The 22,880-nt window shown below is 40.0% G+C and overlaps 2 protein-coding genes across 4 annotated transcripts; one reads left to right on the plus strand and one right to left on the minus strand.

Moving 5' to 3' along the window:
• Positions 1-797: 797 nt before the first annotated feature.
• lhfpl5b (LHFPL tetraspan subfamily member 5b) lies at positions 798-5,067 on the plus strand. The gene is made up of 3 exons (XM_078254886.1): positions 798-1,867; positions 4,060-4,299; positions 4,879-5,067. The coding sequence occupies exons 1-3, from the start codon at positions 1,459-1,461 to the stop codon at positions 4,887-4,889; spliced, it is 660 nt and encodes a 219-aa protein (XP_078111012.1). The 5' UTR covers positions 798-1,458; the 3' UTR covers positions 4,890-5,067.
• A 301-nt stretch (positions 5,068-5,368) lies between these two features.
• On the minus strand, positions 5,369-22,880 carry srpk1a (SRSF protein kinase 1a). 3 transcript variants are annotated; one of them, XM_078254885.1, is made up of 16 exons: positions 22,797-22,880; positions 22,083-22,137; positions 16,957-17,084; positions 14,332-14,440; positions 14,087-14,174; positions 13,108-13,195; positions 12,499-12,605; positions 11,859-12,024; positions 11,750-11,775; positions 11,395-11,620; positions 10,914-11,240; positions 10,591-10,691; positions 9,873-9,980; positions 9,634-9,703; positions 8,433-8,525; positions 5,369-6,461 (listed from the first exon to the last, which is right to left on the minus strand). In XM_078254885.1, the coding sequence occupies exons 1-16, from the start codon at positions 22,807-22,809 to the stop codon at positions 6,277-6,279; spliced, it is 1,890 nt and encodes a 629-aa protein (XP_078111011.1). In that variant the 5' UTR covers positions 22,810-22,880; the 3' UTR covers positions 5,369-6,276. The 3 variants fall into 3 exon arrangements, with proteins under 3 accessions (XP_078111011.1, XP_078111010.1, XP_078111009.1); XM_078254884.1 differs by lacking the exon at positions 8,433-8,525 and adding an exon at positions 6,803-6,895 and having other exon boundaries at positions 10,887-11,240; XM_078254883.1 differs by having other exon boundaries at positions 10,887-11,240.

The following is a 22,880-nucleotide window of genomic DNA, read 5'->3' on the forward strand; positions in this document are numbered from 1 at the left end:
TGGGACAAAGGCTCATCCCTGAATACTTTTCTCTGTACATGGTAAAGTGTCATGCAGGAGGCCCTCAAGCTCCTTGTCATGAACACTGACTGGAGGGTAAAGAATACAGATGGTGGCATGCTCTGTCCGGCTGCCCCCTGTCAGCCTCGGGCAAGGGTTGTCATCCCAAACTGAATATAGCACATAGACAAGAAAAAGATTAGAAAGTGGGGCTGCAGCAAATGAGAGTTACAGTTTTTGTCCAAAAGAAACTCTGGTGTTGAATACACTTATCACAATCACTTATCTTCCCACAGAGGGGCAATTCAAATGTGAAAGAAACTCTCCTGAACAGCAGTGTATGTGTGTGTGTGTGTGTGTGTGTGTGTGTGTGTGTGAGTGAGAGAGAGAGAGAGAGAGAGAGAGAGAGAGAGAGAGAGATTATAACAACCTAAAAGAAAGTGATCCACACTAACACACAAACTCTGACCATACTCACACCTACCTGGGCACACACACACACACACACACACACACACATTTATTGTTAAATTCAGTTTTTACAGTTTAATTAGAATTAAAAAAAAATTGTTTTGTTTCATATTGCTTACAGAAATTTTTGTTTTCATATTTGCTATGTAAATTGATTTATATAATTAATATAGATCAGATAGTTTGAACCAAAAGTAACATTCTGTTTGTATTTGCTTTTGGAGCAAACACAAGGGTTACAGGTTAGCTAGGCTATATGTTCCAAGAAAGATGTACTTTCACATTTAATTGTATAATAATAGAAGTTTAGTGTTTAGATTCTACATATGTATGCTTATTTATGCCTCCTAGTTCCTTATACTAATTAATATATGGATATTTCAATGGTTATCTTATTTGTTTTTTGTTTCTTTATTGAATATTGTGAATAGACAGACATTCAGCAGGCCATGGACATTCTTATACAATTTAAGATTCCAGTGTGTAAAAAAGTGATTAGTTAAAATCAAGTCAATTAAATTAAACACAATTAAACATAATAAATAAACAATAACCTCAATAAAGTCAATATAGCTACCTTAATCAGGAGTTACAGAAAATAATTCTTTAAAATATAACAATGTGTGTTCACTTGTTTTCTTTGTCATAAGGGTTAATGCATCCATGTAAGTGAATTCAATCAGAAAAAAATTTTAAGGTTTGGGAAGGACGTAGAGAATGTTTATCTTATTTGTTGTTGCTTATTCTTTCAAGCTCTGACGTCATAGCAACGTAATTAGAGAGGTGAGGGTGCTGTCCATGGTGCTGAATCCTGAGCAAGGTATTTCAATGCAAAGCAGCCACAGCAGCAACAGGTGTGAGTGTGTTTGTTTGTGTGTGTGTGTTGTGGCGAGTTTAAAGACTCAGGACACGTGGATTGAGTTTTAACATTTGTTTTAGATTTACTGAAGACGGACATAATTAAAGAAATACTTTAAGCTCGCTTAAATGGATCTGCTTCCAGTCCAGGAAGCTGCTAAAATCTACCACACCAACTATGTGAGAAACTCTCGAGCCATCGGCGTCATGTGGGCCGTGTTCACCATCTGCTTTGTCATCATCACCATGGTGGTCTTCATCCAGCCCTACTGGATCGGGGACAGCGTCAACACCCCGCAGGCCGGCTACTTCGGCCTCTTCCACTACTGCATCGGCAACGCACTCACCTCGGAGCTCATCTGCAAGGGCAGCGTGTTCGACTTCAACTCCATCCCTTCACCGGCCTTTAGGACCGCCATGTTCTTCGTGGGGACCTCCATGCTGCTGATTGTGGGCACTATGGTCTGCTTCAGCTTGTTCTTCTTCTGCAACGCCGGGAACGTTTACAAGACCTGTGCGTGGATGCAGCTGGCCTCAGGTGAGGAAGAGTGTGCTCTTTACTTTATACGTCTAGTCCACTGCATTTCAGGGGTTAACGTTGTACTTTTTACTTCAATACTTTTGTTTGACAGTTATAATTACTAGTTACTGTTCAGATTAAGATTTCACATAAAAAAAGATATGATAAATGTTTTAAATATGATGCATAGTTATTGTTAAAAGTACTAAACAGCATATAATGCTTCAAGTTCAGTAGTAATAATGATATATAGGCTAATGTATATACTAATCTAATACAATGAAATGGTCCATTCCACATCATGATTACTTTTACACTTTTAATACAGAGTAGGCCTACAGTTTGCTAGTAATATTTACTGTGTGTACTTTTTTTTAATGCAGAACCTTTACTTGTAATGGAGTATTTCTACATTGGGGGATCACTACTTCTACTTAAGTAAAGAAAAGTAAAGAAATACATTCTTCCACCACTGGTAGCACTCAGTGTAAAAATGAACATGAATACATTCGATTAAAAGAAATCAGTAGCCAATGACATCATTTTGAAGGTAATGTTTTCATTACATTTTATTTTGTAGCGCAGGACTGATACTGAACTTAAGAGTGAGTGAAGCTGACATGTAGTTACTATGTCACCAAAACATTTCCTGGGTTTAAAATGGAGGTTTGAAAAACAAAGGAGTCTATTGCTTTGCATATTCAGAGTTAAGGTTCAAATCTTGGCTAAGGTCAAAGGTCACATGTCTGTGGAGAAACTCCATGTCCACACTTATTCTACTTTTTAAAACATTACAGTTGCTTTAGTGTCCGCATCTAATAATCCAAATAAAGACCACATTTTTACATTTTGTAAGGAAAGTACACATTTGACAAAAGCACCTGAATATCAAAACTGTGGAAAGGAGCAGTGAGCCTGGAGGATGAGTGAGACTCTCTTATGAACTGCTCCCTCTAAACTGAGTGTGAGGTGATAAACTCATCTTCTCACCTCTCTGGTTTCAGGCGAGGAGTGTGTTTGTAATGAATGTGTTGTTCCTCACTGTGGAAGCCAATAAGGGATCCAGTTTCAGCCCAGACTCTGACACCTCTGATGGTGGATTGATTACATGTAACAAGATCCATTGTTGCTGTGTTGTTAACTGATCTAAACTCACACCTGAAACACACCAGGGCTGAGAAAACTAGCCATATTAAGTATTAAGAACAAAATATGCTGAAGAATCAAAAGTAAAAGTACTCATTCTGCAGTAAAATGTCCCCTTTGACTGATATATTATCATATATTACATTTTTAATACTGATGCAACAAGCAGGCATTTAGTTACAGTCAGGAGTTAGTTTTTTTCTAATGGTTTCCAACATAGGGGTCAGGTACTTCCATAGGTTCACCAGATAAATCTGAGCGGTCATGAGATGATTAGTCTCGCATTGCCAGACCTTTCTCCACAGCGCTGTGGAGGAAGGTCTGACCCTTCCACACACCATTCCTGGATAGGAGAAACCGTGTTCTGGTTTCAATGAAGAAAAATCCTCACATTTAAGAAGCTGGAAACATTAACATTTTTTACATGAAAAATGACTGAAACAATCAAAATAGACCGTCAATCAACTGATTAGGCCTATATATTGTTGGGTAGTTTAATTTATTTATAAACTATTTATATGTTTTGTGTGCAAAACTCTTAATTTTTAGAGTAACTACTAGTAACTGAAGCTGTCAGATAATGTATTGGAGTAAAATGTACAATATTTCCCTCTGAAATGTAGAAGAGTAGAATTAGAAAGTGGCATTAAAGAAAAGACTCAGGTAAAGTACAAGTACCTGAGTAAATGTACTTAGTTACTCCACCACTTTATTTGACTTGCCAATTCCTTGAAATGCATACTTGATCTGCAAAATTCAGATTTGAATCTAACTTTGTACAGTAACTCTAGCAAAAGCCCAGAGGACACTTGACCAGATGAAGAGCATTCAACATTTAAGACCACACATAACCGTACATCATGCAAAGAGCCCCACTGAGCATCCTTTGCTGCTGCACCATAAATACATGAAACCTTTGGCACTTTATGGGACTACATCACACCTTATCCTGCACTGGGGGCTCAGAAGAAACTCTCTTGTAATTATTTATTTATTAAAGTAAGAGCACAGAAGGGGTAATTATTGCAAGCCTCCACTATTTCAGTGTCTTTCTTCCCCCACAGCTGCGTTGATGGTGATGGGCTGCATGATCTACCCGGACGGCTGGGACTCTCCAGAGGTGAAAAGGATGTGTGGTCAGAAGACGGATAAGTACAGCCTGGGGAACTGTACAGTGCGCTGGGCCTACATCCTGGCCATCATCAGCATCCTGGACGCCCTCCTCCTGGCACTTTTGTCCTTCACCCTCGGCAACCGGCAGGACAAACTGCTGCCAGATGACTTCGAGGTGGAGGGAGGAGCAGGTAATGCAAAGAGATGAAGGATGTGGGTATGGACCAAAGCAGAGAGGTAGCCATCTCTGCTCTTGAGCTTGGTTTGGGGAGTCTGAATGCTGGCTGTGGAAAGGTTTTTCCACAGCAGACATTTTGACTTGTAATAAAAGGAAAAGCACAGGTGTTTGTTCCCAGTAAAGCTGTGTGTGACAGTGAGCCAGCATCCACAACACCAGGACCCTGAAAGTGAAGCAGCTAAATGGAATCCAGCCATCACCTATGCTTTTCCTTCTTTGACATAAGTTTACTCTTTCCTTTTCACTTTGCTGCTTGCACTTTTGGAGATAATCTAATTATACATATAAAAATGTCCACTCTGAATGTTCTTATGTACAGTTTAATCTTTAATGGTTTAATTAAATAATTAAGAGTGGGCACAAATAAAACTGTAGAACTGAAGGATGATTTGGGGGATTTTCCAAAAATACCTACTGTATCATATTTGATACACATTTTCAACATAAAAAAGGCATGTGAGTTGCGTCCCAACACACCCAGCGCCTTAAATCCATTAAAGGTATCTATAAGAGCGTTTTCCCTCTTTTACAGAAAACCCCTGATGAACATGGAGTTTCTGGACCAGTGTGATGCAGATGCAATGAACAAGCATCCTGAAATGTTGTGATATAGTTTTGGCCAAACCGCTCACCTGATTTTTGGTTAATTGAAATGCAGCAGTTCTTTACTGCTTTACAATCCTGGCAAGAACTGCAGTTTCAAATCTGTACTTGATGCCAAACACCCAATAAAGGAGATCAACACAATGACTTTGTATTGCATGAACATCTGTTTTTATTGTATGGTGTTGTACAGTTTTGTAAATTGACAACTTACACAAAGTCTATGTTCTTAAATCTGACACTAATGTAAATTTAGTTTTTACCTAGGCTCAAAAGATACTTTACTTTGATATGATCAATTTGAGACACCATTGCATAACATCAGATCTCACCAGTTCTATGATAAAAACAGTGACATTATTGAACAGGTGGCAATACATACAACTGAGCTTGAACACATCTTCCATACGCTTTATTAAAACACAGCTATCCAGCTAAATAATCTTAGCGAAGATATAAGATTTGTTAAAAACTGTACATAACTGTAATATACATAAAGGCAAACTCTTTGGTACAGATATATACAGTTTATTTTCACTTTTTTCTCCTTTAAATTGGGCTTCTTAACATGTGGTCTTGCTGAAACCTTTAAAACACTAGATTCCTGAATTGTTATAGTTGTATGAGAATACCAGACTCCCACGAGAATGAAAGATCTCATTTATTATAATTAACTAACCACACTAAGTACCAGGTGACAACAGATTTGTTATGGGTAAATAATATGACCTAAATTATCAGACCGTGGATGTCTCAGTAAGAAATTGCTGTGAACATTACCAGAGTCAGTGTAAATATCAGCCCAGTGTGCAACTTCATAAGCCTACTTTACAAATACAAAATATACCTTACATGTGTAATATAAGATACAATAAATCATAAAAAAAAAAACACAGCACTAATGAAAATGCACAAGAGAAGAAGTGATAGCGAATCCTTCTAAAGGGAACAAAATGACCAAGAAAGGCTACATATCCTTAATTTGTTTGGGTTTTAGTGCAGGAGTGTAACAAATAAGGAAGAGTCACTAGCAGTACAAGTACAAGTTTGGTGGGTGAATGGAGCACAGCAGGTTTGAGCCAACATGACCACAAAGTAATGTAATCCATTGGATTCCTAACGTCATCACACTGAGAGAAAAACCAACAAATACAAAGCAAACATACACAGAAGCATTAGTTCAATAAGAAGAACACAAGAAACAAAAACAAGGAAACAAAAAAAAGAGAAATAAATATTCATCTGATATGCCCGAACTGGAAAGTGATCTGTTGCAGTCTCTGGAGAGAGTGGGAAGGAAGGGAGGTGCAATGGTTGATAGTCTCCACTAGAGGGTGAGCCATGGGTGACGCAAGCACTCTGCGGCTGTGGCTCTCTTCTCTGGGACCAGCTCCAGCATGGGAAGCAGGAAGTCAGCAAAGCACTCGGCTTCTTCACGGGGCCACTCGTACTTGTCAATCAGAACCTCCAGCAGGCCCCATGGCTTCAGCTTGGTGATGTGTTTCAAATCACCTACAGACAATCAGACAGTACTGCATCAGAGAGCCATCCGGAAATTCAGCACAACAATTTCCCCTGTGTAAATTCACTTCTACAACGTAGTTAAGTCTATGAAAACATATTCAAATATAAAGATGGCATACATTACATTTCTTACTTTATTTACTCACTGTATTTTCAAAACAGGCATTGCTTTTTAAATAGTAATATCGAATATTGGAAATGTTTTAATAATAAATGTTTAAGTGAACAAAACATATTTTAATTTCACATAACACAACAGAGGAGTGAAAATATAAGCGGCTCTTGGGCAGAAAACCTTCTCTAATCTTGACACTGATGCTTTGTTTTACCTTTCTTGGTGAAAAAATCCTTGGAATATTTGCCAGTCATTATGAGTTTGCGTGGGACACTCCCCAGCAGCTCAATGATCAGCGCTATATGGTCTACATGGCAGACGACAGCAAGAGGAGAGGAACAAGACAGACAAGACAAGCAACAGATTGGTCAGACAGTGTCCCGGACACAGGCCCGCTCTGGGTGGGTGGGTGGGCGGGCGGAGGGCTGAGGAAGAGAGAGGTCAGGCTGACGGCCCACACACACACGGATGGGCCAGATTGTTGCAGAGGTTGGGGTGCACAGACCTACAGTTAGAAATCAGGTTCAAACATGGCCACCAGACACATGAGCTGTAAGGTTCTTTCATTTAGAAACTGGATGGGAAACGAACACAATTCCCATATTGCCTATGACAAATGTATACAACTAGGGTTCGAAACTTTGTAATCAGCCTTTTCACTGTGTAGTTGACCTTTTCACTGTGTAGTTGACCTTTTGGATATAAAAAGGTCCTCACTTAAAGGCATACTTTGTAACATTTCCCTCTTCGGTCCCCCTACAGGTTGTCTTATTGGAACGGGCTGTAGTTCCAATGAGACAACCTGTAGGGGGACCGAAGAGGGAAAAGTTACATAGTATGCCTTTAATTTTCTCCTATTAGACATGTGTGTGTAATGTTGGCATAGTTAGGATTTGGCAATTAGGAAGTGAAGTTATGGCCAAAAACATGTTTTGTAAGGTCACCGTGACATTGACCTTTGACCTCCAAAATCTAATCAGTTCATCCTTGAGTCCAAGTGCACGTTTGTGCCAATTTGAAGAAATTCCCTCCAGAGGCTCCTGAGATATCATGTTTACAAGAATGGACAGACTGACAAAAGGACAACCCAAAAACATAACGCCTCCGGCAACAGGCAGGTGTCGCTGGCGCAGAGACATAATCAAATAGATAAATCACTGCACTAAATCATTATAAAGGGGACCTTATCAAGACTGTTCTTTAGTGAAGGCAACAAGGAGGTTTTTCAAGCATAGAGATTCTGATTTAGGTTCAAGCTCTCAAATAGGCATCTGTCCTGCAGTAGTGCTCTTGGACATGACTGACAGGCGCCATCTGGAGCACAAAGGTTCTCAAACTATTTTCCGGCCAAGGACCCCTTATAGATGAATTAGTTTTCTAAGATTCTTTCATAATTTTTTTTAAGTGTTGTAAATGCTTTCACTTGTTGATGCTACTTTCTAAACATTTTATATTATGAAACTCATATCATGTACACTTCAGGACTGTAATAGAGAGAAATCCTTCAACACTGCAAGTTAAATGCCTTTGACTACCCCATGGAGGAAAAAGTCATGAGAACTCCCCCTACAAGAATCAATACAGTATCAAGTATCCAGCCAAGGCTACAACTGATTAGGAACTGAGTGTACCTCTGCCAGGCAATCTTTGGCAGAACTACTGACACTTTAATGTCTGATGACCACTGTTCAAACATACATTTATAGGTCTGTATTCATTATTTTGCCCACTGGCCTGCACACACCAACAACTTTGGTCGATCTGAATGTGCTGACAGAAACCGTCCCCCTTCGCCTCCCATCCACCGTTTTCCAGAGCGAGCCACAGACAGAGGGGTAGCATACCTCTCTTGGTGAAGTATTCCTGTGAGTATTTCCCACTCAGAGCATAGTGGCGAGGGATTTTACCGAGCAACTCAATCATGAGAGCAAGATGGTCTGGAAATGAGGCACATCAGAGGAGGAGCGATTGAAAGTCAGAGGGTAACAGTTTGGAAAGGGAAGGAGATGGAAAATGGGAGAGGGGGTACGAGAGAGATGGCAAACATGTCATGTGGAACAATGTATTAGGAACAATGGATGATGACAGCCTCATATGACAAGAAGCACATGTATGAGAAACCTATATTATTTTTTTCATATCAAAAGCTACAAACATTTGAACCCACGTAGGCCATTTACTTTCATATCAGACAACAAACCAATATTGAATCAGACTGAAAATAAGACTTAAAGCACAGCCATCAAAACTTGTGCAGCAAATTCTGATACAGGATGAGTGATTAGTAAAAGAAACACAACGGAGCAAGCTGTGGAAGAATAAAAGCCTCATGAGTTCATGTACTGCAGGTGAAAAAGCAGATTCACAGCTGCGGCATGTGCCAATAAACTGAAGGTTGACTCTTAGCACATACCTGGCATGCCACAGCAGAATCAAGTCAGTACAGAAATGTCAAGCTAAGCAGCAAGCTAACATTAGCATAACGGAAGCATAAGGATGAGAACAATGAGAAAGAGATGAAGAATAGATGAGCAAGGAAATGAGAGATGGCCCCGTCTCCAGTGCAGCAAAAGTGTGGTTTGAAGTGTTAAGAGAGGAAATAAACACAGGAATGTTGGTACTCATCATCACATGACTCACATCTAGATTTCTTCTAAATAGGAGACCTTTTGAAATCACTGTAATGGAGTACCTCATTTACTGTAAATGTTAACACTGTGGAAACTTAAGAAAAGTTCACTGCAAAATATGCAAACTGCACAATAAGAGTGAAGGTCACAACTTGTCATGCCTACTGTGAAACTCTTAGATGTGTGGATATTTTTAAATAACTCATAATGGCAATGCAACACCAATGAGGCACAATTTCACAAGAAAAACATTTTTCACTTTTCACAGTAGCAATAACTGTTAAACGTTATCTGCAATGCTAAATGACTTACCAGTGAAGCATACATTTCAAAAATTCTATTAAATAGATCATTTAGGACTAATGGTGTGCAGTTATAACTGGAGAAAATGAGGAAAATGAAGTCCCAGCAATACCTTCATCCCTGGAATAATCTTCCCCAGAATGTGGTTCAAATAAGTAGTCCCCTGTGGCGAGCTCAAAGGCCTGAGGAGACAACACAATCATCATCATAAACACAGGAAAGATACTGTATGAAAGGATATATTTACTCCCTCGCATCACCTGCTACACTCTCATAACACTTCAAGATACAAGATTTTTTTCTAAGGTTTGATATAGTGCAATAGTTTATCGTCAGTACAATCTCTCTCACCATGCAGGCTGTGCTCCATACATCGGCCGGTGTGCTGTATCCAGCACCAATGAGCACCTCTAAGGACCTGTATTGTCGTGTCTGGATGTCTTCTGTAAAGTGCTTGTGCTGAGAGGAAGAGACAGAAAGAAAAGAAGCAAATCCTAAAAAAGGGTTCCAAAATATGTAAGAGTGGCAGCCAACAACTGTATCCAACTTCATCTCCCATTTCATTTCAAATTAAACAAAAAAAAGATTAAAGCTTTAGTGCATAACTTTTTTATATTAATGAACGTCCGTTATATTCAAGCCATTGCCAAATGAGTTGCTACAAAGCCAATTAAGACGTTTAGCTCCACACAACTCTCTCTGTATTTCTCAGTATGGCTATGTTCAGAAACTGGTGTCACCCGGCGACTTTCGTGCGCAGAAAATCGAGCAAAGATAATTACCTCTTCTGAAGAGTCCACTTTTTTTTAATCCACCGTGTCCTGCTTGGTTACAAACAACTGTGTGGAGGAGGGGTGGGGGTGGTGCGCGATCACGGAAGGCTTGTATCATGTGGACGCGCTGACATTTTTGTTGTCATTACTTAGAATTCCTCATGGGGGAGACAGAAACTACGCACTATAGCTTTAAAGTATTTCTATTTTGGTAGCTAGATGACACTGCATGTGTCCCAAGCTGGAGGCTTCATCCCTAATCAGGAAATCCCTCAGGTCATTAGCAGGCTACTCACCACCCAGCAGGCATTTCCCAAGTCTGCAATCTTGACCTTGATCTTGTCTGAATTGAGTGGCTCAAGGGGGTTAACTAGCAGGGATCCTGCTGTTAGCTTGCCTATATCAGAGCAGAGAGAGAGAGACAAAGAGACAAGAATGGACTAAAAATCTAATAAAAGAAGAGCCTAACGATCAATATTTCAAAGTTCACATGGCTGAGCCTTTATTAAACTTCCAAAGCAGCCCAGCCAGAGCAAACAGCTATCAAAAACCTCTTTGCAGTTAGCAGATGTACTCATTTTGCCTAACTGACCGTCCAGGCTTTCGGGCCAGTCCTCACCATCCTCCTGCTCCAGCTCTCCCTCCTCCAGCCCAGCAGGAAGATGTGTCTCAGTTACTCCACTGCTGTAAGCACCCCTGCCTTCAGTCTCAGTGTCCAGCTCCTTGAGATCGGCAGAGTCCACACCGTTGCAGATGAGGTGAACAGGGGACTCCTCGTGTTGCCCCTCCTGACTGGCACATTTCACTGTGTGCTCTGCGTTGCCATTGTGTTGGTCCTCGTCCCTCCACTGGGACTGCCTCTGGTCCGCCTCCACATGGCCATTACAGTTAACCTCCAACAGCCCCTCTGGTCCCACCCTCATGAGATCTGCATTCACACTGCTCTCTGAAAGTATCAGGAAAAGACAGGCAATAATTTTTTTTTTTCAAAATGACTCATACCAAGGATTTTTATAACTGTCACAACCTTGACGGAACTTTAACCAACAGCAATATAAATTTAAGAAGCACACATTACTCCTGTGATGTTGGCTTCTTACCCTCTGTTCCCTCATTTTCCAGCTCCAGAATAGACACCTGTCTGAGAGGAGCACAGGCCCGTCCCTTTGGAGACTGCGGGTCCTCATCTTCATCCTCTTCATCCTCTCGTGTCTCGGTGGTCTTTTCCATCTTCTCCAGGTCCAGGATGCACTTTTCCAGCAGCTCAGCCTGCCGCTTCTGCTTCTTTTTTAACTTCTTCTTTTTGTTCTTGGACATTTTTAGTGTCTGTCAGAGATGAACGTAAGAAACAAAATAGCTCTCATAGATAGTTGCATATTTGTGGGATAAATGTGTCTATACTAAAAAATGTGGGAGGCTGATGTCCTATGCAAAAAGTAAATAAAAGGGTTGTACCTGTTTTGGAGCAGGCGCTGTGCTTACTGAAAAGAGAAAATCAGATGAGTACAAACTGTTACCAAATGGAGTTCATGAATGTACATATGAACAAGTGTTTGTCTCATACTTGCTGAACCAGAGGGAGGAGGCGCACCAGCCCTCTGCCACTCTGTGGCTTCAGCTGCAAGTTTCCGGACATAAGGCTCATCAACACTCATCAGGATATTCTCTGGCTTGATGTCTGTGTGGATAATCTGACACTTTGTGTGCAGGTAGTCCAGGCCTTGGAGTACCTGGACAATTAATAATTAGAGAACGGTTGACTGATTGCAAAAGTTTAACTTTATCTTTGAACTGAAACACTTTTTAAATATTTCAATATCTTTTTATGATATTTCCTAAACTTTCTCTATGACTCTTTTGGTTTTTAATACAGTTAAAATATAAGAAATAAAAAGCTGATAAACATGTGCCTCATAGGAACACAAATCTTGGCAAACAAATGTAAATAAAGATGTATGTTATGTCAATTATCAAAGCATAAATAAAGAGCAATACATAGTGACAATGTATCAATATTGTTATCAGTTACTTGTTTCATTATGACAAAAGCTAAAAAATATTTAAAAAGCAAAATGCTGCGCCCTGACACGTTAACAGACCCTGGAGGCTACCTGGCTCTTATAAACGAGTGGAAGCTACAACTGAACCTTCATCAGGAGTCACCAGCATACAAAAAAGGTGCAACACTGTGGGTCTAATGTTACCTGTCTAATGATGCTCTTCACACACGAAAGGGGCAGCCCTTGGTAATTGGACTTTATTATCCACTTTAATAAGTGATGCCCCAACACCTCAAACACCATGCAGACATCTGAAGATCACAGCAGTTAAGATAATACAAGTAAAGCCAAACTGAAAACCCATTAGAAAAAAAACAGTTTACCAAACACGTTGAAGCCCTGTGGTCATTCACCTACATGAGGATTATTAGCATTATCTATACTGAAAAAAGAAAGTAGGTCATAGTGCAAAACACTACGGTGTTGTTAGGGAGTGTCATATTACACCTACAGCTCTCCCTATGGAATTCGGAGGATCTTACTCATACAAAGTGTTGTGGTAGGTGGACCTCTGTTTGGGACACACAAGGTTCCATTGAGTAATCCCATCACCTGTTCACCAACTTTGTTCCTTGCATACTGCTTTCACAGCTACACATGACACCAGGGGAAATAATGATCCACTCCTTGTAAAGGATTTATCTAACAATTAACAGGCTTTAATCTTTCCAGTAGGAAGCAATTAAACAGATCACATCTGAATCATAAAAAAAATACCAGGAAGCATTAACAATATCTGGCTGTAAAAGATACGGGTTCCATTGATACCAGAGATCTTGAAGTCGTCTAACATCTGGACCACCATCTCACGGTTGGGATCAGTGGGATCTGAGTTTCTAACCTGGGAACAAACAAAAAAAAACAGAACAGCACAATCCAAACAATCAGGATTTACACTTACTAATGTTAGACTGGACAAATACAGGATTGGCATGCATGTCTCTTTATCTGTAGTCATGTTATACTGCTTCAACTTACATGCCTAACATGCTGAATGTTCATGTTACACAGTACTGTATGTGAAGTCACACATAATGTAAAGTAGAGATGCACCGATAGACCGGCCGGTGACCGGAATTGGCCGGTTTTCACGTGCAGGCCCATGACCGGCGACCTGCAGGTCAGTCTGACATACGCCACAGTTATACGAGTTACAGTTGTCAGCTGTTTGGAAATTCTTCAGCGCGTGTGCAGAAGATAACAAGTTTGCAAGGAAAACGTAGGGCGTGGAGGGACGACACCAAAATCAAATTTTTTTTTGTTGGATATTGGATGTGAAAAAAAGGAAATGGTTCTAACATTGCACTTTAGATGTGTGTGAATTTCCCACACCAGGAGTAATTTAGTTCTATTTCATAGTGATCCATTATCTGTTCAAAAGATTTTCTATGTTCTGTGCAAAATGTTCTATTAAAGAAAAGATAGAAAATAAATATTTGTGTGTGCTGTAAAGTGGTTAGAAAAAATGAAATCGGAATCGGCTAAAATCGGTATCGGCTGGCCTAACTCAAAGAAAATCGGAAAACAGAATCGGCCTAGAAAATTGTAATCGGTGCATCTCTAATGTAAAGTCTGTAATGGTTTTCACTGAAATAAAGATCCTGTTGTTATGATCATGAACTGTGATCAATGTGTCTGCGTTGATGTAATTAGTACATAATTGTGTACATTGACTGCGCTTCCTGATTTCAACTCATAAAACCTTCTGTGTGCAATTAACTCATCTACTCACAGATCTGAGGAGTTTGATCTCATCCACTGCCGTCTCCGTGTAGTGCTCCGCACTCTTTACCACCTTCATTGCAACAAACCTCTTCACCCTGCAACCACAGAGCAAGTAACGTTCGCTAACAGGAAGCACCGTACAAGGTCCTACCACAACAGTCTCAGAGTCAGCTGCTACTGAATCTGTATACAACTTCAGGCCTCAAAAACAAAATAGTGCAGTAAGAATATGCAGTAAACTTTTTCTCGTACTGGATGTCCCAGGCGAGCCACACCGTGGAGAAGTGTCCCCAGCCCAGTTTCCGGATTACATGGTATTTTCCGTTGTAAAGGTCTCCTACTTTCACATGGTGGTAGCCACCTAAAAGAGAAAAATGCACATTGCCTAGACAGTTCAAACTAGGGCTGGGCGATATGGCAAAAAATGTGATCATGATATATTTCCCATTTTGATCGATATTTATCACAATATAATGTTTTTTTGCTGATGCTGCCCATTCGAAGTGCATACTGACCGAAGCCTGAAGAAACCAGAGGTTTAATTACACCTTAGAATATAGTTTATTAATGTATAAAATAAGAAAAACATGAATTTACAATATTCAGCACAATGTTTTAGTTGAGGACTCACATTATACATTCACATTATGAGATGCCCCACTGGTCAACAGAGCAGTACTGCCCTCTACTTGCAAAAGAAAATTCTTATATATTCTTTTCCTCATACACAGACATCTTACAATTAATTTTCCTTTTTTTGTGTCTACAAAATGTCAGTTTTGTAAACAACCTAAAACTACTTAGAAGCAACATATTAAATGTAAACTCCTGCCAAGAAAGCATCACAAATGTTTGTAGAGCTAGCACTAAACCAAAGTAAACAAGTGCACGTGTAAACAAGTGTATTTCACTATACAATAACAAATAGTGCTTGTTATGTTTTTGGTCTTTTTAAAATGTTTTTCATATGGGGCAATGGCCGCAAACGACGACACGATTGATTATTGTTTCGGTACAGCAGCTACAGCACAGCTAATGCTAGCGCTGTTAAAAGCCAAGGGGGTAAGCCTCTCCCCGGAACGCGTACCTCCTATGGCGCCATTTTGATGCTACCAAGCCATCACCTCCCGTTAGCATTCCATTGACTGCCATTCATTTTGACGTCACTTTGACAGCGAATAACTTTACATCTGAAGCGTTTAAAGACTATTTGTCCATTGTTTATTTCTAAAGAAACACAACAATGTATAAAAGGCTCCATTAACTTGTATCTCACATTATGGCTCCGTAGCAGACGTTTTTGTAAAAAATAGGCTAACGATTGTGTCATAACCACGGGACGTACTGTCGCATAGTAGAGGAATTACCGTATAGTACAGGAGAAGCTCGCAGGTAGTTTTGACTTACATTAGCTGTTTAATTACTAATGTTAACTAGCATTTTAGTTAGCAATAATTAGCCTATGCCTATGTTATCTCCTTACATATACCTACGCTCTCCGTCTCTGTAAGATTGGGAATAGAGGTGCAACGATGAATCAATTAATCGATTAGTTGTCAACTATTAATCGCGAACTATGTTGATAATCGATTAATCGTTTGAGTCATTTTTTTTTTATAAAATAAAAAAATAAAAGGTTTCTCTGATTCCAGCTTGTTAAATGTGAATATCTTCTAGTTTCTTCTCTCCTTTGTGACAGTAAACTGAATATCTTTGAGTTTTGGACAAAACAAGACATTTGAGGACGTCCTCTTAGGCTTTGGGAAACACTGATCTACATTTTTCACCATGTTTTGACATTTTTATAGATCAAACAACTAATCAATTAATCGAGAAAATAATCGACAGATTAATCGACTATGAAAATAATCGTTAGTTGCAGCCCTACTTGGGAATGATTGAGATTTCTCTTGGCACAGCTACCAGAAGACTTACAACTTTCAGACAGGTTGCTCATGTCACATCTACGTCTTCGAGCTCAGTTGGAGGCTGCGCAGTAACGCTCAGCGCTCACCGGAAAAGTGCTTCAAATATACTTCACTGGTCTCCGTCCAGAGCAACGGGATATGTTGGTCCAGTTTAAATACTGTCTATGTTAAAAGCAGACAGACTAACTAACAGTACTACTTTTAACATGCAGGCTGTGTGTGCGGACTCGGGCCAGCATGAACCCGCATTTTCATACTCCCGGTGTGGTCGCTGAATGGTACCTGTTTAGGTGATGGAAAAGATTTGTGAAATCTGAACCATTTTCACACAACTGACGTGTAAACCTTTTTATCAATAATGTGTTCACCTTGAAAGGATAGCGTGAGTTCACGTTCATATCCACCATCACTTTCGTTGCCCTCAGCTCCACTTACACTCATTTCTTCTCCCTTTTCCAACTTCACCTTCTTCTCCATACCTAAACCAACCCTTATCCCTAACCATAACTATGTATGGGGGCGCTACACATTTTAACAGAAGGGAAACACTATTCGACAGGGGAACACACTTCGATACAACACCGGCAACAAACGCTCACAACAGGAAGTCTGCAAGCCGAAAAGCCAGACTGTGGCAGTTGTGTAATCGGGTAAATACGCCGAAAGCTTATTATCGTTATCGACCAGAATTTTATCATGATCCCGTTTCGAGATTGGTTTATCGCCCAGCCCTAGTTCAGATAGGTCAGTCAACAACCTAATAAAGGCAATTATTTTTTTTTATTGGAACTCTTGTACACATATCTTAACTGGGTTCTCTTAGTTAAATTTAAGCAGTAAATTGGCAAAACTCTTTATTGCAAACCACACAAACGATTTAATCAAATGTTTAAATCTGGTTATTCATAAGAACTGGGTAGGTAAACATTCTGAATAAGACAGGACTCGCCTTTGCAGTAGTCGTTGGGGTCCTCCTGCTCCTCATCATCAGAGCCAAGGATCTCCTCAGGTTCCTCGGGTTCCTGAGGCGAGGCTTCTTGCTGGGGATGCTGTCGAGCTCTGGGATTGACTGGCTGCCTGATGGAAAAAAACATGCACATAACACATCATAGACATCATTAGCCTGCCTAATGCATTGCAGGTTACTGTTCCAAAGACAAAACAATAGAGCAGCAGTTAGCATTAATCTTACATGAGAACTGTACTGGTCAGACACCAGACCTTTAAACCTCTGACAGGGTGTGAATTTGAATCACGTCACCAGGTATTTAAGTTGTGGGCTTTAGTGTAACTGCCTTCAAGTTTTGTTGGTTTGACAGTATCTGTCCTGGTTTAACCAATTGAATTGATTTAAATTCATGTAAAACACTATCAAGAATGATCTATATTGGATGATTTTGAACTTAAACAGCAGCTCAAACAAACAGCAAGGGACGTATCTGCTAGAGACAAATATTCACAAACAAATAAAGAGCAGCTTGCACATTGACAGAGACTGTAAGCGAGCAAAGACACCTTGAGTTATAAAAACATTTGAACTGCTGCTGATGATTGAAAACTGCATTTGAACTTCTATATTCAAAGTCCACCTGTTTGCATTCAAGGCCATCCACAACCTCGCCCCCCATATTTGTCTGATCTCCTCCAGCGTCCCACTCCCTCCCGCTCCCTCAGATCCTCTTCCTCCATACACCTGTCTGTCCCCTCCGCCCGTCTCACCACCATGGGGAGCAGAGCATTCAGCCGCTCTGCTCCCCATCTCTGGAATTCATTACCACCCCAACTTAGAAACATCGATTCATTCCCCCATTTCAAATTGCAGTTTGCTGTTTAAAACTGTCTATTCCACTTAATGTCAATTGCTCTTCCTCTCTCTGTTGTTGTTATTGTTGTTGTATTCTTATGTATCCCTGTACGGTGTCCTTGAGTGCCAAGAAAGGCTCCTTTAAATAAAATGTATTATTATTATTATTATTATTATTATTATTATTATATCTTGTTCATGCTGGGGATGAATGATTTTTGCCACAACAGATCAACACTGACCCTCCCCCTTCCACAGATATCCCACACACAAAATATAGGAGACATTGAAAGAAATCTGTTCTGCAGGCTGTATTTTCTTAATGCACAGCCATGCAGCTGTCGCGCATGCCTGAATAAGAATTGCCTTACTAAACTTAACTCAGTCCTATTTTAGGTTAAAGAGATATTTCATTTAAATCAAGCTCTGTGTCATGTCATCATGTGTTTACACATCTTGTGTTTAGATGACGGTGTTTGGCTTCCCTCCGTGGCATGTGCACAGAGCTCCTGTGGATAGCCTGGAGATCCACCGGATGAGGCAAAACACTGGATCTCAACAGACCTCCGCTCCTCTGTGTACTGGTGCCATGAAGGAAAGCCAAACACTGTTTATCTGCACACACTGCCCACACAAAGATGACACAGAGCTGGTTTAAAATTGTCCCTTTAAGTCTGTGCTGTGCAACTGTATTGTTTAGGAAAATATAAAACATTGCTGAATCACGACTTCAGTACTCTGTATTGGTAGATATTGTATAACAAATTAAGATCAGGGCAAAAAACTGCAGCTGCATTTAAAAGAAGACAAACTGCCACCACCTTTGACTCTTTTCCTGCTTCTAACGTTAGCTACATGATTGCTGGATATACCAAACTAACTTTTCTTCACTTTCCTGGTGCACGAGCGGGTAGCTGAAAGGAATATCTTGACTGTTGTGTGGAATAAGGTTGGCAAAAAAAGATGCTGTGGTTTATTGGTATTTCTTTAAACCAATTACAATCATCTTGGGCGGCGCTACGCCAGACGGAGCAACGGTGCCTCTGCAAAATAGCCTCGGGAAGGAACATGTTTTGGTGGAACATGTGTACGTTCAAAAGTTGTTTTAGTCGTGCAACAGAAAACTCAGATTGGACAGAGAGTCTAGCTAGCTGTCTGAATTTACCCTGCAGAGATCTGAGAAAAGGTTAACCATAGTCCTCATAAATCGACCGGAGTTTGAAATGCCAACACAAACAAAGCGGAAGGTGACGGACATCCTGCCAAAATGAGGGGGGGTTGTTATGGGAAGTGAGGCTCTCCTGTGTGTAGAAAAGTACCAGTAAGCGGCAGCTGCCGCTGACACAGTGATGCACATGCTTTTCCATGGGTAGTGAAGCTACAGTAGTCAGTGTTTTATGTTCGCTGCAAAGAGAAACTAAATCACCTGATTAATGCAACGTAATCACGACATATCCCGGTGTCAGTACCCGATCCATACCGCCTGTGAGATCCGTTCTGCGCATGGGCATAATTACATAGTAGAAAACTAACAATATCCCTGTGCAATTTGTACCACGCATGCGTTGAAACACTTTACGACCAAACATCACAACTTTTTTATTAAATCTTTTATACAATAGTCATAGCTACAAACAATCGAGACTTGTCACTGATCCAAAACCGTGTAGCGACGTCGTTGTTGTGTTGTTTATGTTAGTGTTTTTACTTTTAATACTTTGTCTTCGTCTCATAGCTAACTATTGTAGCTGCATGCTAACACGACATAGCGGAGCATATATAGCTAGCTATATATATGTACGTATGTAGCAGGACTTTGTACCGTAAAAAAATCACCAATAAAGGCTTCTAAACCAAATACTAAACAAATACAGTAAAGTGACCGGAATTTGGGGTGAAATGTCCAGCATTGAGCTACATAATAGTTTGCTAGGAGTATGCTGGTCTCTCACAGAGATCTCATTTGTAGCTGTGTTTTTACCTGATACTTTCATAAAAGTACAAACACATGAAGTGAGAGGTATACACATGCTTAAACTTTATTTAAAGCATGATTAACCTGAAGCAGGACGGAGTCATGACTTAAAACACCAAAGCAAGGCTTCTAGCTCAGGCTAGCTAGCGTTAGCAAATTACCTTCAAAGTTGCAAAGAAATGATGAAACGTAAAATTTGAAGCCTTTATTTAATTTGCTACATGGTGTTGTACTGAATGGCCGGACGACCCTCCATATATCATTAACAGATACTTTAGGCAACTCCAGCAAACACCTTGTAAACTTCATCTCTGCCATCATAACGGTCTACTGTCACTGTCTAATGTTTTCTTCTGGTAACCATAAATGTCCAAACATCCTTACGCCAATGCGTGCATAGAGCTGTGAAGTTTGCCGGTGCTCGTGCAAGCGTAGAACTGATCAGGCAGTGTCGTAAAACAAATTTGAGTTTCTGCGCATGTGCTGAATTATGCGCATGCGCAGAACGGATCTTACAGGTGTTACGGATCGGGTACTGACACCCAGCCATTTTTCACCGCAGAAAGCTGCTACTAGCCAGGCTAAAGCTAACATAGTTAGCCTAAAGAAACAAGGTGTCTGTCCCAACTAACGTTATGGTTCGGAGCTGCGACACTGGAAACGTAACACTAATCTACAACAGCAGTCTGTTTCTGATAGAACGTAATTTACACTGATTTAAGTGCTCTTGGATACACAGTTTGTTGCAAGAGTGTGACATGCAGGCTCTGCATGCACAGCAAACCAACAATCATGATCAATTTTAATCATTTTATCAAACAACCAAAGCAGGCCCCGCTATTTGACCACAACCTGAAATTTAAAGGAAGCAACATGCATGCATTATTAATATTCACTTTAGCCTGGATTGATATATGAATACAATGGTGTCATGTCAGTCAACCAGTGTATTTCTTCCTAATTTCCCTCTCCAAAATCACTTAAGAGAAATCACAGCGCTTACTTGCTTTGGTTTTTGTAAAGCATTAAAGTTCAACAAAGACTGGTTCACATAAGAAAATTTCCTTTTTCATTTTTATTTTCTATGCAGATGCACTCCCCTACAAAATCACCCCAGTAGTTGAGAATGATTTAGTATTTCTAAATAGGGCTATTTATGTCCTCTCCTCTTTTCATATCGCAATATATATCGCAGGGGAAAAAAATATCGCAGTGTACGTTTTTTTCAATATCATGCAGGCCTAGTATCTGCAATAGTGCTGTTTTCAGTGTAACATCATGCTTCAGTGGGCTGATGTAGGCTTCTTCATTCTCTAGTTTTAAATATAGCACAGGCTGTTTGTTATGTAACAGTCCAGAGGATGCCAATGATGGCATGATTAGTAAATTGTTAAATATACCAAAATAATCAGTATTGGAGATCAACGCTTAAATAGTATATTTTAAGACCTGATTGTTGCATTATATTAATGCAATCATTCATAAACTATTTTTATAGTAGTAAATAGCCTTGGGTGATTTATTATAGGCACTGCATACAGCACATTCTATACGGATAATTTACTTATATCTCATAAAAATAACTGTCCAAATGAATTATGCTAATGCCCTTACTTGAACGCCATGTAAAAATGGAAACATTTGGAAACCAACCTATAGTGCTCAACCTCTGGATTCTTTTGAGATAATGTTAATCAGTCTTACACTTCTTTATCTTTGGATCATGCACATACCAAAATAAAGGACCTTGGGTGAGTTTCACATCTAAATGGCTGGACCATGTACAGACTAGGGCTGCATGATATGAGGAAAATATGCGATAAGCGATAACAATATTACTTGTGATAAATAAACAGATATTAGCGTGTTCTCAGTTCTGCTGCTTTCAGTATTCTGCTAAAATACAACAAATTGCTTATTGAATTCAAAACAAATGAAGGGAAATAATTTCTAACATTATTTTATTGAACATGGAATTGAATATAAAAGGCAGCACTAAAAAAAATAATGACAGCTACATTATGAAGTGAGTTTTCTACTCATATTTTCTTTCGACTAACACAAAGTCTGAGTTTTTTTCGCAATATGTCGCAGCCTGCAATGTGTTTATTGCCCAGTTGATATTGCGATGACGATACAAAATCGATATGTTGTGCAGCCCTAGACAGATACAGTACATGTGTCAAACTGAAACAATCACCTCTTTGACTGAACTGACAAAATGCATGCTTGAGGGTGTCATGTACACAACGAAGAGACGACGAATCTTAAATGGGGGTTAAAAAAAACAACTCACTTTTTGCTGGTCTTCTTTGCTTTCCCCCTCTTCTTCCTCGCCTGGAGTGCAAGAACTGTCAAAAGAAACCAGTGACCAATTATCTTGCCATTGTCTGGTTGCCGTTTGTTGTCTACTTAACACTCAAGACACAAAAAAGGATGGACACTGTCTGAGGTAGAGGATATAACTACCTTCTCACCTACAGCTCATAAACCTGGTCATTATGCATTGTATTATGTCATATTTACAACTACCAATATCCAAATAACAATTGCGGTGCATCTGTCGGTCACCCGGTTTGATACTGGAAGCCATCTAACGTTAAATTACATCACTAAGCTACCAAAATACCTAACGTTAGGTAACTGTAACGATAGTGTGAGTGACATTAAGTAATTCGACTCTGGTGGGTAACTGGTCGGTTAACACAATAACGGCTGGTTAATGTTGATACTGTTTTAGGTTGTGTGTAAAACGGACAGACCTAGAAAGCTAAACGCAGCCACATAATCCTGACATGTCCCATTGAAGCTAAAGCTAATGTCTAGAGAGCTAGCGTAGCTCGCTTCAGCTCAACAGTGCGTGACAGACGTGTTCAATTAAACCACCCTCTGGATGCAGCTCGGCTACACTTTACATTTGTGACCTTGAAGGAACATCAACTGCAGTGTCAACACACACATGGGCTAGCATTACTCATACAGTGTACGGCGTGTCGGTGTAAAGATTTACCTTTTCTTTCCATGTTGGCTGGATTCGTAGCTTAGCCGTTAGCTACACCACCAGTGATCGAATGTTCCACGCATGCGCACTCGT

This window comes from Sander vitreus, chromosome 7 (genome assembly GCF_031162955.1).
Source record: "Sander vitreus isolate 19-12246 chromosome 7, sanVit1, whole genome shotgun sequence".
Lineage (NCBI taxonomy): Eukaryota > Metazoa > Chordata > Actinopteri > Perciformes > Percidae > Sander > Sander vitreus.

Coding starts and splice junctions, on each gene's coding strand:
- lhfpl5b (XM_078254886.1), top strand. CDS start 1,459: ATGGATCTGCTTCCAGTCCAGGAAGCTGCTAAAATCTACCACACCAAC. Junction 1,868..4,059: donor GTGGATGCAGCTGGCCTCAG/GTGAGGAAGAGT, acceptor CTTCCCCCACAG/CTGCGTTGATGGTGATGGGC.
- srpk1a (XM_078254884.1), bottom strand. Junction 14,441..16,956: donor CCCCAACGACTACTGCAAAG/GCGAGTCCTGTC, acceptor TTTCTCTTTTAG/GTGGCTACCACCATGTGAAA. Junction 11,621..11,749: donor CAGCGCCTGCTCCAAAACAG/GTACAACCCTTT, acceptor CATCTCTGACAG/ACACTAAAAATGTCCAAGAA.